Raw genomic sequence first — 16,038 nt, forward strand, 5'->3', positions numbered from 1 at the left:
AACCTGACCTATTAATCCTGAGTTAAACTGGCATTGGACCGAATGTTTCGATAGATGAGTTCACAATTAAAGAATACTCTAACTTTGCATTACAATCTTACTCCCAAGATCGTCATGGCATGGAATATGTGCCTGGAGAAGACCCAAATTTGTCATATACATGCTTCCGAGTAGCACTTGATCAGAGCACTGCATTCATATTTGCCCTCTATCGCCCTTATAACAGTGGAGTTACTATCATTGAGAGTATGTCTAAGAAAATTTATCACATTCTGTTTGCTCATCCCTCGGCTAACATTCAAATCTGTAGAGACTTCAATATTCACAATATTGAATGGCTAATCCACTCTAACAAGATGGCTGATGAGGGGAAGTTCTGTTATGATCTCTCTATTATTTATGACCTAACACAAATTGTTCACAAACTCACCCATATGCCTGACACTGAGAGACAGTATGCAAGACAATTTTCTTACAACTTGCCCAGAACTGTGCTCATCTTTCTTTCTATCTCCACAGGGATCTTCAGATCACTCAATTGTCTTGATTAAGATAAAAATAAAATGTAATAAATCCTCAGATGTACCTCTTCATATCAATACTCTATGGCTGACTGGGACAACGTCTGAACTAGCTCCCATACTCACAAAGCTGTTTAAACATTGTCTTAATGAGAAATGCTTCCCAACACCCTATCTGTCAGTCTGTCCCATATTTAAAAATTCCAGTATAGACCAATCAGTCTCCTGTGTATCATGAGTAAGTTTCTGGAATCTGTAATAAATAAAGTAGTGGTCAACCACCTCAGCAAAATTAACTCAGTGACATGCAATATGGTTTCCGTTCTGCAAGATCTACAGCTGATGTGCTAATGAAGGTTTTGTTTCTAGATCTCTTGACATATCAAAGGCTTTTGATAGGGTCTGGTACAAAGGTCTACTTTACAAGATTGCCAGTTATGGAATAGCTGGAAATCTTTCTCTCTGATAGGCTTATAAGCGTAGTAGTCAATGGGCAGAAATCAGAAGCTTAAAGTATCAAAGATGGCATCCCTCAGGATTCTAACGTGGGCCCAATTCTCTTCTTGATCTTCATCAATGATCTCCCTCATTCTTAGATCATTTGTAGACAATGATGCTGACGACACCACAATATATGACAACATTTCAAAGGCCAGCAATGACTGAAATCTTTTTCATTCTCTCTCTTCTGATCATGTGGTGCAATGGGGAAAAAGATGTCTGGTTAATTTTAATACAACTAAAATCAAGCTTCTCTCTTTTCATCATAATCATTCTGATACCCATCAGACCCCAATTGAAATGAATTACTCTCATCTTGGGGAAGCACTATAACTTAACAAGGAACTGACCTTAACTGGGACTGACCTTCACTCCTGATCTGAAATGGAACACCTATATCAAATCTATTCGTTGGAAAAATGATTGGATCACTCTACTGCTCCAGTAGGTATCTCACTGCTGATGCTAATCTCTATCTGTATAAGAGATAAGTAATTCTTAAAATGGAGCGCTGTTGTCACATCTGGGCAGGAGCTGTTTGGTGTGCCCTCTCCTGCCTTAATAGAGTTCCAAACCAGTTTCGAAATCTAGTAAGTGATGCACCTTTTCCTTCCCAGCAGCCTCCTTTTCACAGAAGAGATGTTGCAAGCCTGTACTTGTGCTGTTGTTATTTTTATGAAAAATGCTCGTCTTAGCTCCAATCTATGTTCCTTCCCCCCCTTGCCAAACTTCCACAAAACACTCGACTAGCTACAACCACTATCAATAGTTACCTTCAATCTCTATCTGTGCCTAAATCTAAATGTAAATTCCATAAACATAGCTTCTTTCCTAGAACTGACTGCCTATAGAACACTGTTTCATTGGCCTGCTTCCCGACCGACTACAATATGGCAGCCTTCAAATCTAATGTAAACAAGTTCTAGTTGAACCATCTCCTTAAATAATCAAATTGGACTTAACTTACACCATTAACGATGACTACAGCATCACTTTACATTTATTAACCCTTATCCTTGAATGGCCTTTGGGCCTTGATAAGTGGTGATTCCCTTGTAAAAATAAAAAAATAAAAAAAACTACATTCGTAAATAAAATAGAGGGTTTATTTCTCTCATATTTAATATGTCTGCACCCTTTGATTCGCATCTTGTAAAGTCGGTTTTTCTATCATACTTTATTAAACACGACAGGATTGATATTTTATTGATCAAACGCTCATTTTTTTTAAATGGGAAAGATGAGTAATACGAGCGATGTTTTCAGTCAGGTGATATATCGTCACCTGAGATGAACAAGTTTCCACTTACAAGTTTCAGTTATTTTGAGTGATGGCCCAGAGCATGCTCTATCTGCAATGCATTATACGACCATCTAAGTTTTTCACATAGAAAATCACCGAGCACCAATATGACCTCACATCTAATCAATTTCAATTTCTAAGTTTATGTCGTTGGATCATCTTTCAGTAGCAACAGAAAGTATTTTTATTATTGAATCATGTGTCAGTATGCACTTACTTTTTCGTTTTGATAATTATGTCAAGTTTATTGTTTTTTTCCCTAGCAATGCAGCTAAGCATATTTCAAAGGCGGATGATAGTGTGGTGTTCTGACGGTGTTCATACTATTTGTTAATTTTTATATTTACAAAACGAGTTACTACTCAAGAAAGCCCAAAGGCCACTCGAGGATAAGAGTTAATCTGAGCAAGACTGAGCCTCTTTCCTGCAGAAGAGACGTTGCAAGGAATCCTTGCCTTATCATTACTTTCATAGTAAGTGCTCGTCTGAGCTCCAATCTATGATCCCTCCTCCTTTCCAAACTTTTATAAAATATACTCGTCTAGCTAAAATCACTATCCAACAATTTCCCCCACTCTCTATTTGTGACTAAATCTAAACACGGATTCCATGAACAAAGCTTCTTTCCTAGAACTTCCCACCTATGGAACTCTGTTCCGTTCGCCTGCTTTCCAACTGACTACAATATGGTCGTCTTCAAATCGAATGTAAGCGAGTTCTTGTTGAACTGTCCCCTTAAATAATCAAATTCGCACTATCAACGATTGCTTACTACACTGTTGTCCCAATGACTACTGTACCCTCATAAAACCTTATCTTCGAGTGGTTTTTGGGCCTTGATAAGTGGTGGCTCTCTTGTAAAAAAATGTCAGATGGTCGGCAAGGCACAACTGTGATGATAGGTTGTGGTAGAAATTTGGGAGAATTTGATTATTTATGAGGACAACTCAACTTGCTTATATTGGACTTGAAAGCGGCTATGTTGTAGTCAGCTGGGAAGTAGCATCGTGGCATTGTGTTCCCCAGACGGATAATTCTAGGCATAAATTTTTTTCATTGAATTTTTGTTTAGTTTTAGGCACTGACAGAGGATAAAGGAAATTATTGACAGTTGTTGTAGGTAGACGAGTGCTTGTGATGAATGTTTTAGATTTGGCAAAAGTGATATTCCTTGCAGATCCTCAAGTATAGACACATGGTCTATAATATTTGGATATACACTGTCGTTAAGAACATGAGAAAAACGTTTCATACTCACTAGGTTTTCCACACAGGTTATTAAAAGTAATCGCTCCACTTTCAAAACCAACAATTGTTTCTCCCTGGAATCTGAGTAACAACAGTTCTCTTCCGATTTATAGTTATATTTGCCTTTTTTTTATCACTGTTTCAACTTTATTTGCATTTTCGCACCAGATGTTTACCATTGAGTTCTTACTGATAACAGCTGATGACATTCTTGGGAATTGGAGTGACAATAAATGTTCTCAAGATTCCTGTACTCTACATATCCTCTTAATCGAGATCTGATTAGTACTCTTCCTCCTTAGTTTTCCCATCCTCCTTAACCCTTCTTGGCTATTTTGCATAATACCAGTAGAGGCTGATGCCCACCACATATATTCAATAAGTAATGCAACTGCTCCAGTTGTCTGATATAGCTGAAATTTGCATGTACAATGATTTATATCTCTATGAGTTATGTGGTAAATTACATCTCTGAACTAATTATAGTTTCTTCTGTACAGGTGGTTGTACTGAATCAGGTATGAAATGGAGCCTGTTGAGTGTCATGCAGTGATCTGGTTTTTGTATTTGCAAGGACACGCCACAGAACATTTTTGATGAAATGAAAGAGAAATATGGTAATGATGCCTCATATTATAAACTTGGAAAATGTTGGCATCGTGAATTCAAACATGGCTGGAAATTTGTGGGAACAGAACCCAAACCAGGTGACTCCTCCTGGCATTGATGAGGCATCTGTCAGTCAAGCTGCCATTTTGTAAGATCGACGTTTAACTATTCACTAAATAGCCCAAAGGGTCAAGATTAGTAGAGCATCTGTGGAAACTATCATTCACGACCATCTGCATACACATAAGGTGTCTGCCAGATGGCTTTCCAGAAGCAATAACGTGTCAAGTGCTCGAAGATGAAGTTAAAGATGTGCTAAGAAGATGAGTCAAAGTTTTTCAAAAGTCTTATTACACAGGATGAAACTTAGGCATTAAATAATGGGAGAAATGCGTAACTCTAGGTAGTTCCTATGTAGCGAAAGACTGCCAACTTTCGTTGCTGTACTGCTATAAGAAGTAGGTTAGGAGCATTACTTATTGAATGCTCCTCATAAGAGTGTGTGTTGTAAGGGGTGTTCTTTTTGTAGGAGAAAGGATATCAGATTATTGGATTTCTTGCAGCTTCAATTCCCTTAGTTTCATCCAATATTCCTTTTATATTTTTTATTCTATTTAAACTTACTTGTAACTTGTTGACATCCGTTGCTTATGCGTGTTGTTTTCCATACAAGAATGAATGTTTCATAGACAGAAGAGAATCTGAATGCCTACTAGACACCATTCCCGAGTGTCTAAGATCTTTCTGTATGAATGCGTATATTCATCTCCAAGTCAGGACAAATTGGCATGAAGACCCCCCCCCCCCCTACAAGTAAATCCTGACTAAATATTCAAAATAACATAGTATTCAAAGCCCGAATAAGATCTCCCGGTATGACTACTCCACACTGAATTATACAAGGAATGATGAACTTTCTCCACGTGAAGTTGCCTTTAGTAACAGCTCGAAGCTGGATATTCCACCAAACTAGATAAATTCTTCTCCTGAAATTCCATAAGACCAAGAGATCACTAAGAATATATACTATAACATAGTTAACTAGTCAGTTAGGGAGAGGAAACTCAATGTTCTCAATTTCTTTACTACACAACGTTTGAGAGGTAAAAAGAGAACTTTGATAGAATGTTCACATATCTAACTATCTCATATAGAAATCAAGTGTTAGCCCTAAGAACGGGGTCTCTTGATTTCTGAGAACTTTGTCTGAAGTAAAATGAAACAAAAAGAGAATTTTCCTTACTCATCTGTTTGGTTGTTTTGCTTTATGTCATATCAACCCTTTTAAGGTTATTTAATGCCAAGTCCAGTAATTTTGGAAAAAGGCTTTGATGCTTCAAGTTAAAGTTCTTTATATCTTCAAATATTTTTTCATGGAGATTGGTTTGGTTGCTTTGTTTTATATCAACCCTTTTTGCGTTGCTTAATGCCAAATCCAATAAATTGTTTTTATGCTTCAAGTTTTTATATCTTTAAAATTATTGATGTTTGGTTTGATTGTTTTGTAGAAAAAATGTATTTTTTGGACTTTGCAGAACGTAACTGAGTTTTACAAAGAGAAAGAAGGAAAAAAACAATAACATCAATGTTTGGTGCATTTTTGGTCAGGAAGAGAGCATATTCAAACTGCCTGAACTGGTAACACCAGATGCTCTCACAAGTATTACAATTCCAGGCCAAAGTGGATTTGGGAGCAATAGTAATCAAGGGATAACTCCACATTCTCCACAGCCCCAAATGAGGCCCTCACTACTGAATGTCTTTTAAGGTCATACCCAAGACTGCCGCAAGTTATATCGCTTATATCCTTTCTTTGATTCCAACATGATGCTTCAACAATTATTTGAATTATCTTGATTTTCTTTAGGTTTCATATTCCTTTCAGTTCTTTGCCAAGTTCCATGTGTCTTATTTAGTCTGCCTTATAAATTGTCCATGTAGCTGTTTCTCTTCTCATTTTGCTTCCTCTTTTTGCTTCTGGTTTCGCTGCTCCCTGCCTGGTTCATTTTTATGGCACTTAGCTAACATGATATCTATAAATATTTCAGAGTTTTGGAAACAGAAATCATCAAATCAGCAGAAATAATATGAAAGTTTGGAAGAGAATGTTTAAGAACCCAATTTTCTTTTTAACCTAATTATATAGTAGAAACCAAAACAAAGACGAATACTCAGTAGCTTCACAAACCAAATGTACTTTCTCTATATCTGAGTTCTCATCTGCCTCCATTGTCATGCACGTTCTGCACACAAATTGGTTATCCTTTCCGTGATTTCACTGCACTTTTTGTGTACTCAGTGCTTACAGCTATCAAAAATATTGAGTTGTAACCAACTCCCCTTCAACAAACTGAGCAGGGAAGCTTTCCTCTTTATTAAATATTAATCAGTATTAGGTTTAATTTGATATTTTCATCATATATTTTTTGAAAATGAATTTTCATTCCACGAAACTTGGAAATAAATATACAAAGTTGTCTGGTTTCTTAACCAGTTTGTTAGAAAACTGAATCCATCCTTATTAGTGTTATGGCTTTGTTAATACTATTGTTGGGCCAAAGTTATCTAACTTGGACATATTTGGTTTTAATACAAGAGGGCGCTACTGACATGATATTTTGTATTCTTGTTTCCTCATGATGAGAAATTCAGAAACAACCTTTTGTTTCTTATTAGGGAGACCTTTGAAAAGATTGTTCAAAACAGCTCTATTATTTCGCATGCTCTTTAAACCCTAAAACTTTGACTGTAATGTTATATTTCTATTGGAGTCAAACATTCTTGAGGAACCAGACGGCTTTTTTCGTATATTCATCTCCAAGTAATATTTCTCTACCGTTGAGGCCCTGTAAATAATTCTGCATTTCCGTGTATTCACACACTTGTATTTTGCCTTTTTAACAACGCATGCATTTTCTCTATTGTCCTGTAACAATTGTAATTTTTTGTTTTGCAAAGGAATCACCACTTATCAAGGCCCGGAGGCTACTCGAGGATAAGGGTTAATAAGCGTACAGTGATCAATGGGACAATGCCGTAATAATTGTTAGTAGTGGAAATTTGGTAAATTGGATTACTTAAGGAGAAGGTTCATCAAGAACTTGTTTATGTTGGACTTGAAGACGACCATATCATAGTCAGCTAGAAAGCAGGCAAAAGTAAGAGAGTTCCACAGGTGTGCAGTTCTAAGAAAGAAACTTTGTTCATGGAATTTACGATTACGTTTAGGCACAGATAAAGAGTGGGGGAAATTATTGATAGCGTTTTCAGCTAGATGAGTGTTTCTTGTGAAAGTTTGGCGAGAGAAGACCATAGATTGGAGTTCAGACGAGCACTTGCCATGAAAATAACGATAAAGTAGAGACAGGCTCGCAACGTCTCTTCTGTGAGAAAGAGGTTGCAGGGAAGAGAAAAGGGCATGCCCCACTAGGCTACGAAGTCTATTTTGAATTCTGTCAAGGCAGGATAAAGTATTTCTAGCAGCTCCTTACCACATTTGGCAACAGTATTCCATCCTTAGACGTACCTAGCTCTCATATAGGTAGAGAATTGCATCAGCAGTGAGATATCTACTGGATCGATAGAAGGATCCCACCATTTTCCCAGCGACCTTAGCAACAGATTTGATGTATGTGTTTAATTTCAGATCAGGAGTAACGGTCAAGCCTAGGAGCTTGTCAAAACATGGAGCCTCCTCAAGATGAGAGCCATTCATTTCAATTGATACCAGATGGGGATCAGAACGTTGATGATGTAAAAACTCGTTTCTTCTGACTATTTCCATTGTGTACCTTTATGTATTATATGCCTTTTAATGTTTGTCCCTGATAAACAGTAAATAATCTAAATGCTATATTTTAACAAACGGTTCTACCTTTATTTCTGGGGTGCACACCGTAGTTATTGATACAACATAAAAATAACACAAATTGCTAAACGGGTTGAAAATACTTATGTACTTTCTGCAGGTGTATAGCTAAAATATTGAACTTGAATATCCAATCTTACAGCATTATGTTAATGTTTTTTATTATCAAGCTAAATTTGATATTTTTCTTACAGTTAAAAAAAAAAAAATATTTGATGCCCAACTTTCTAACTGGACACATCTTTAATAATGTTATGACGTTGTTTTTTTTTTTATGAAGATAGCATCTAAAAAAGTAAAAGAAATTGATCACTGATAAAGATTTAAAACATAAAACGAAAAAAAACCCCACAAAACAACGCTTTTTAAAGATAATATCTGTTTAATTAGTTGAAAAAGAGAATTTAATTATCTTCAAGCTTAAAGTCAAATGGGAAATCGTTGGGATGTGGACATGAAGATAAAATCGTCGTCGTCATCATCATCATCGTCGTCATCATCATCGTCGTCATCATCATCATCGTCGTCGTCGTCGTCGTCGTTGTCGCCGTCTCATCATTAGTTTAATGTTTGTTTTACACGCTGGCATGCATTGGCCAGCTTTTAGAAATTGATTTCCAAATTAATCTATCTCTGGCCTGGTTTTTATTTATCCTCCTTTCTCTCCAATCCATGTTTTCTCTGGCCTTCTTTTGACAACTAGCCGTGTTATCTAAACTCATCTATCTCTACTGAGTCAAGAACTTTCATCCATTCTTCCAGCATAACCATAACAACGAAATCTCCTTTTCTGCAAATGTCTTCTTATACTGTCCAGATCTAATTTTCCTCTGAAATTATCTATAAAACTCGCATCACGCATACACTATATCATACTCATATCATTTCTCTCCAAGCAGAACATGTCCTCAACTCTCACTGGCCAGGTTTCTTTTTTTTTTTTTTTTTTTTTTTTTTACACAGTGATCACCACTTATCAAGCCCAGAAGCCACTCAGGGATAAGGGTTATTGCAAGTACATTTAGTTAGTGAGGAGATTTGCTGAAGTGTTTACTTAAGGGGGCGGTTCATTAGGAATTTGTTAACATTGGACTTGAAGACATCCAAGTTGTAGTCCGGAGGGAAGCAGGCAGACGGAACAGAGTTCCACAGGCGTGCAGTTCTAAGAAAGAAGCTTTGTTCATGGAATCCGCGTTTTGATTTAGGCACAGATATAGAGTGGGGGAAATTTTTCACAGTGGATTCAGCTAGACGGGTGTTTTTCGTGAAAGATTGGCGAGGGGGGACCAGAGATTGGAGTTCAGACGAGCATCTGCCATGGAAATAACGATAAAACAAGGAAAGGCTCGCAACGTCTCTTCTGTGGGAGAGAGGTTGCAGGGTAGAGAAAAGGGCATCCCCCACTAAGCCATGAAGTCTATTTTGTACTCTGTCAAGGCAGGATAGGCTGTTTTTAGCAGCTCCTGCCCAGATATGGCAACAGTATTCCATCCTTGGACGTACTTGGCTTTTATATAGATAGAGAATTGCATCAGTAGTGAGATATCTTCTCGAGCGGTAGAAGGATCCCACCATCTTTCCAGCGACCTTGGCAACAGACTTGATGTACGTGTTCCATTTCAGATCAGGAGTAAAGGTCAAACCCAGAAGCTTGTCAAAACACGGAACCTCACCCAGACGAGAGCCATCCATCACAATTGATGCCAGCCGGGGATCAGAGCGTTGATGATGTAAGGATAGGAGTTTGGTTTTGGATGCATTAAAGGTAACCAGCCACATCTTCCCCCACTGAACCACGCGCTCGAGATCAGAGGAGAGAGAATCAGAGAGAACTTTGTCATTTACAGCCTTTGATGTGTTGCCGTAGATGGTTGTGTCATCAGCATAGATGTCAACGAATGATTTAAGTATGTGTTTAGAGAGGTCATTGATGTAGATCAGGAAGAGAGTTGGGCCCAGGATTGACCCCTGGGGGACTCCAGCATTTATATTGCAGGCCTCCGATTTTTGTCCATCGACCACTACTCTTATGAGCCTATCGGAGAGAAATGATTTAATGATTGAGAAAACATTTCCCGTTATACCGTAGCTGGAAATCTTGTGAAGTAGACCCTTATGCCATACCTTGTCAAAGGCCTTTGATATGTCAAGAGCAATTGCCCTAGAAAGGAAGCCTTTGTCAACTCCTATACATCACACAGTGTACACGTTCCTTATAGATATTTCGAATTAAGGAAAACTCGTCCCCGGAAAACACGTCCCCAGAAAACTCGTCTCCGGAAAACTCGTCCCCTTTTGCTAGGTAGGAAAAATGGTCCCTTATTGAATAAATATCGATTGAAAACACATTTTATGACCGTTCTTGAAGAAAATATTGTCTTTAAAAGAGAATACACATCCCATAATATGTTTTAAAAATATTTTTACTTTCTGTTTAAAAAAAAAAAAATTTTTTCTAAGTTTTCGTTTTCTACCTAGCTTTGAAAGTTTTTGGTCTTTCAATTTATTTTAAAGAGTTTATTTAGTTAAAAAAAAAAGATGTAACGTCGAGTGTTATTTATGAACAAAAATGTCCGACATAAGAGGATAACGTTTTAGGAGGATAATTCCTCAAAAATAGAAAATTAAAGAAAATATTAAGGTAGATATAGTTTTAAAACGAGCCCCCCTCCTCCAAAAGAAAATAAATTTGTATATTTTTAGGTAATAATGCACATCCCATAATATTTTTAAAAATATTTTTACATGTTTATTGTTTTAATAAAACTAAATTGACTTTTCTAAGTTTTCGTTTTCTACCTAGATTTGTAAGTTTTTGGTGTTTAAACTTATTTTAAAGAGTTTATTTAGTTAAAAAGAAATAAAAAGTAATGTCATACTCGACATTACTTAGTAAATAATTTTTAACAAAAAAATGTCCGAAAATGAAAGAAAATACTGAGGTATATATAGTTTTAAAACGAGCCTCCCCCACCTCTAAAAGAAAATAAATTTGTATATTTTTAAGTACTGCACAAGTGCCCCTCGAAATGACTTTTAAGCGATACCCTCCCCTCCTGGCTTTCGAAATAATAACGTTATTATTTCAGCGCAGTACCAAAATTACATAAGACCGTGTTTTCTTTTGTGTTGTTTTGTAATAACACCAGAATTATTTAAACTGAATTAATTCTTCTAAATAAAATAATTGCTTTCTTTGATAATACGCGTTTTCTTTCTTTATTTTTGTTTCGTAATGACACAGAAAGTGTTAAAACTAGAGTATTTTTTAAAATAAATATTTGGTTGCGTTTTTCGTATCTTGACTCCGTGATCAAGCTTATTTTTTTTTAAGCAAGAGTTAAAAATAATTTTTTTAAATATTATGGGGCTGCATAGTCTCTTTTAAAAACAATATCTCCTTCAAGAACGGTAATAAAATGTGTTTTCAATCGATATTTATTCAATAAGGGACCAGTTTTCCTACTTAGCAAAAATGGGGGATTTTTCCGGGTACGAGTTTTCCGGGCACCGATATTTCTGTTAGTTGACAGTGATAACGCTCTGCTGGTTAGTCATGACATAAGTCCCTTGAACTTATTTAACTGATTATATTAACATATTAGCCCCTTCCTGAAATAAATGATATAAAAAGCAAAATTGGAATCGTCATCTCAACTGACCTCAAGTCCCTGAACTTTCAATTTCATATGATCCTCTCGAATTGTTTTGCCATCTTTTCGCTTCTTCCAGCAGTAGCCATCTTTGCGATAACGCACTTTGTTGCGGCTGTACAGCAACATGGACCCACTGGGAGGCCTGCAAATAAAACAATGTATGCATGTAAAAATCCAGACATCACATAATTTCATATATATATATATATATATATATATATATATATATATATATATATATATATATTAATGTGGGGATGATGAATCGAAATCAGAATCAGGAATTGGAAAAATCAGAAATTTTGGGGGTATCAGAATCGGTATCAGAATCGGAAAAAAATAAGTCTAATTTCTGATTCTAAAAACGATTCTTTGCATTTTTTGAAAACGTAAGTTTCCATTGCTGATACTACTGATAAATACTTACTAACAATTAGCAAGACTAAAAACTATAGATCATAATAACACAAAAATACGATGCTAATATATTTTATTTTCCTAAAATAAACAAAAGAAAAATTGAAACTTTCCGTAAATTCGTTAGGTACACTTTAGAAGGACCCAGTTTATTTACAATGTTCGAAAAAATATTTTAAAAGCCCAAGAAAATATTTTTGTCAAGAAAAATACGATCAAACATTATTGATAATTAAATCAAAAGTAGAAGATAAAAAGTATTTTTTAATTTTTTAACTATTCATTTTATGCTCTCAGCTTTTGTCCACTTGGGGTTTGTCCGGTAGACTTTTGTCCGGTCCTTCATCTAGCCGGGGAGTCTTTTCTGGGACGCCAGGACGCCAGCTCACCAAAAAGTACGCCATGGGCCAAATTTCATTCCGTCATAAAACAACTTTCTACATAAAAAACAACAACTTATTTGTACACTTTTATCTCGCGAATAAACATGAAATTATATATTAAAAACTGCGTTTATTATTTTTAATATCCAACAACGGAGTTGAAGTCAATGATTTCGATTTTAAAACAAAACTAATTTTTTTTGATAAATCTCTGTTTGGCGTACTCATAAATTATTTTTTCTAAAGAATAAAATTGAATAAAGTTTATTTTTACAAGAATGTTCAGACATTTACTGTTGTGGTTGCACACATTCATTTGCATATGTGGATAGTAATTACACATAAATAGGAAGACTCAGTTAGTCTGCGTGTGTGTTCACCAGAAGCCACCGAAGGCCGCCGAGAGCAGATATGTTTCTCCAGCAAAGACTCTCTTATTTGACACCATTATGTAAATATCCGTTACTTGTTTCAACCTGCAAACTTAACAGTGGCAACGAGGATGAGATAAAATTTGAAGGAGAAGTTATCCTTCCGATAAAATTGAAAGGGATTACGAAGAAATTAAAAATGTTCGTATTGAAAAATAGCGAAAACCTGTTTGGAATAGATTTAATTGAGAAATTTGGACTCTGGGATAAGCCAATTAATACATTCTGTAAAAAAAAAAAAATAGAATGTACTACTCCAACAACAGAAAATATAAAAGAGGACTTAAAAAAATTATTCCCTGATGTATTTATGACTAAATTAGGTCGTTGCAATAAATTTAAGGCCTCGTTTGAACTTAAAGAAAACACCAGCCCAATTTTTAGAAAAAAGCGAAACGTTCCGTTCGCTGGGTTGGAAAAGATTAATAAAGAATTAGACAGATTGTAACAGACAGGAATACTATCAAAAATAGAATATAGCGACTGGGATGCCCCACCGTATATGTAAAGAAAAAGAATGATGAAATCAGAGTGTGTGCAGACTTTTCGACAGGTCTAAACTCCATATTACAAGATTACTATTACCCTCTACCAAGCCCAGAGGAAATATTCACAAAGTTGAATGGTGGTAATATCTTCTCCAAGATAGACTTGAGCGACGCGTATTCACAAATACCGGTCGAGGAGAATTGCTCAAAATACTATGCATCAACATGCATCAGGGATTGTACAAATACAACCGGTTGCCCTTTGGCATCAAAGTAGCGCCTGCCATTTTTCTACAAGCGATGGACACCATGCTAAGTGGTATGTAGTGCGCATATGCATATCTGGACGACATTGTTATCAGGAGCAAATCCCTAGAAGAACATAAGGAGCATTTAAAACAAGTATTCACTCGAATACAAGAATTCGGGTTTAAAGTAAAAGAAAATAAATACGACTTTTGTATGAGCGAAATTAAGTATCTTGGACATATAATAAATAAACATGGGCGACGTCCAGACCCAGAAAGATCTGCGGCAATAAAAAACATGCCAGCACCTAAAAACGTAACAACCTTGCAGAGTTTCTTAGGACTCGCAAATTATTACCAATCTTTTATTGAAGGGATGCATAATTTGCGAGCTCCCTTAAATGAGCTGCTAAAAAAGGACACACTTTGGAAGTGGACGCAAGAATGTCAAACCGCTTTTGACAAAATAAAGAACGCACTAACATTATTTCTAACTCACTATGACACAAAATTAAATATAGTCGTCGCTTGTGACGCTAGTTCTTACGGCATAGGAGCATGCATTCAACATATCATGCCTAATGGATCTAGAAAGCCGATAGCTTACGCTTCAAGAACGCTGCTTCCAGCAGGGAAGGCGTATTCACAGATAGAAAAAGAAGCGTTGAGTATAATCTTTGCAGTGACTAAATTCCACCGATATTTATATGGTAGACAATTCATACTTGAAACCGACCATGAACCATTAGTCACAATCTACGGATCAAAAAAAGGATTGCCTGTATACACTGCAAATAGATTGCTGCGCTGGGGTGCGATCCTACTGAATTACGATTTCCAGCTACAACATCTAGCATCGAAAAAGATTTGCGATGCGGATGGACTTTCAAGACTGATACCACAGAAACATAATTTGGAAGAATCAGTGATTGCAGCAATTCGAACAAACGTCGAAGTGAAAAATATGGTAGTAAACGTCATTAAAGAACTACCGGTAACATTGTTGGACATTAAAAGAGAAGCCGATAAAGATGAATATATAAATGATATATAAGAAAAAATTATAAATGACAAAAAGGTTCAGGAAATTTTTTCCATATGAGTTATTATATAGCAAGAGAGTAGTAATGACTAAAACGTTGCAGAAGAGGATTTTGAGAGACTTCCACACAGGATATCCGGGGATAAATCGGATGAAGTCTCTAATGAGAAGCTACGTATACTGGCGTAACATGGACGTCGACATAACTACAATAATAGATGTGAAGGATGCCGGTTAGCGGCAAAATCCCCACCTATAGAACACAAACCTTGGCCGAAAACCGACCACCCATGGTCGAGAATCCACATGAACTTCGCTGGTCCAGTAGGAGAAAATTACTACTTAACTGTAGTAGATAGTTATACAAAATGGCCTGAGGTAATGCGTTGCAGGAATCCAACAACGAACAACTCAATAGGATTCCTACACGAGTTATTTGCACGATTTGGTGTACCAGACACACTGGTCACTGACAATGGAACTCAATTCACATCCACAGACTTTAAGGAATTTTGTGACACGTTCCAAGTAAAGCATATCACTACTCCGCCGTATCATCGAACGGCCTCGCGGAGAGGTTCGTGGACACGTTAAAACGAGCGTTGAAAAAAATCCATTGGGATACCAACGGAAAAAGCTTTGCAACAATTTTTGCAAATATATAGGATAACACCGCACCCTAATACCCCGTCAAACGTATCATCAGCTGATTTAATGTTTACCAGAAAGGTGAAATCAGCGTTTGATAAACTATTGCCAAGACAGGCAATTGTCCGAAACACTACACACATGATAAGAAAGAAATATAACTCGGGATATCGAGTATATTTCAAGTGCTACAGGAATAACACTTCTTACTGGGAATGTGGAGTAGTGGATAAACGCATTGGTGATTGTACATACATGATTAAAGGTCCACAAAATATACATAAAAGGCACCTGAACCAAATAAAAAAAAACGCCACATTCAAGATGATGATTATACAACAGCAGTCAAAGAGGAGGAAACCATGGACATCATATGCCAATCCTTTAATTTGGAACCGCTTCAATATACACCCGAGCCTCGAAGATCAGGTAGAAAAAAGAAAGTTTAATGAACCATTAATGTTAAATCCCAAGAGAAAAAGATATTGAAATCTGTGCGACTTCAAATCTTGGGAGGAGGGTGTGATGGTGGCACACATTCATTTGCATATGTGGATAGTAATTACACATAAATAGGAAGACTCAGTTAGTCTGGGTGTGTGTTCACCAGAAGCCACCGAAGGCCGCCGAGAGCAGATATGTTTCTCCAGCAAAGACTCTCTTATTTGACACCAT

The 16,038-nt window shown here is 36.5% G+C and overlaps 1 protein-coding gene across 8 annotated transcripts in view; it reads right to left on the reverse strand.

Annotated features, from left to right (window-relative positions):
- LOC145291908 (calmodulin-binding transcription activator 2-like) overlaps positions 1-16,038 on the reverse strand; it is a 2,646,613-nt gene that overhangs the window by 442,978 nt on the left and 2,187,597 nt on the right. For all 8 annotated transcript variants that reach the window (XM_080137802.1, XM_080137770.1, XM_080137753.1 and 5 more), the window contains one exon: positions 11,713-11,848. In XM_080137802.1, the coding sequence (XP_079993928.1) occupies positions 11,713-11,848 (136 nt within the window). The remainder of the gene's footprint in view (positions 1-11,712; positions 11,849-16,038) is intronic.

Source organism: Euprymna scolopes, chromosome 2 (genome assembly GCF_053919585.1).
Source record: "Euprymna scolopes isolate OS-2025 chromosome 2, ASM5391958v1, whole genome shotgun sequence".
Lineage (NCBI taxonomy): Eukaryota > Metazoa > Mollusca > Cephalopoda > Sepiida > Sepiolidae > Euprymna > Euprymna scolopes.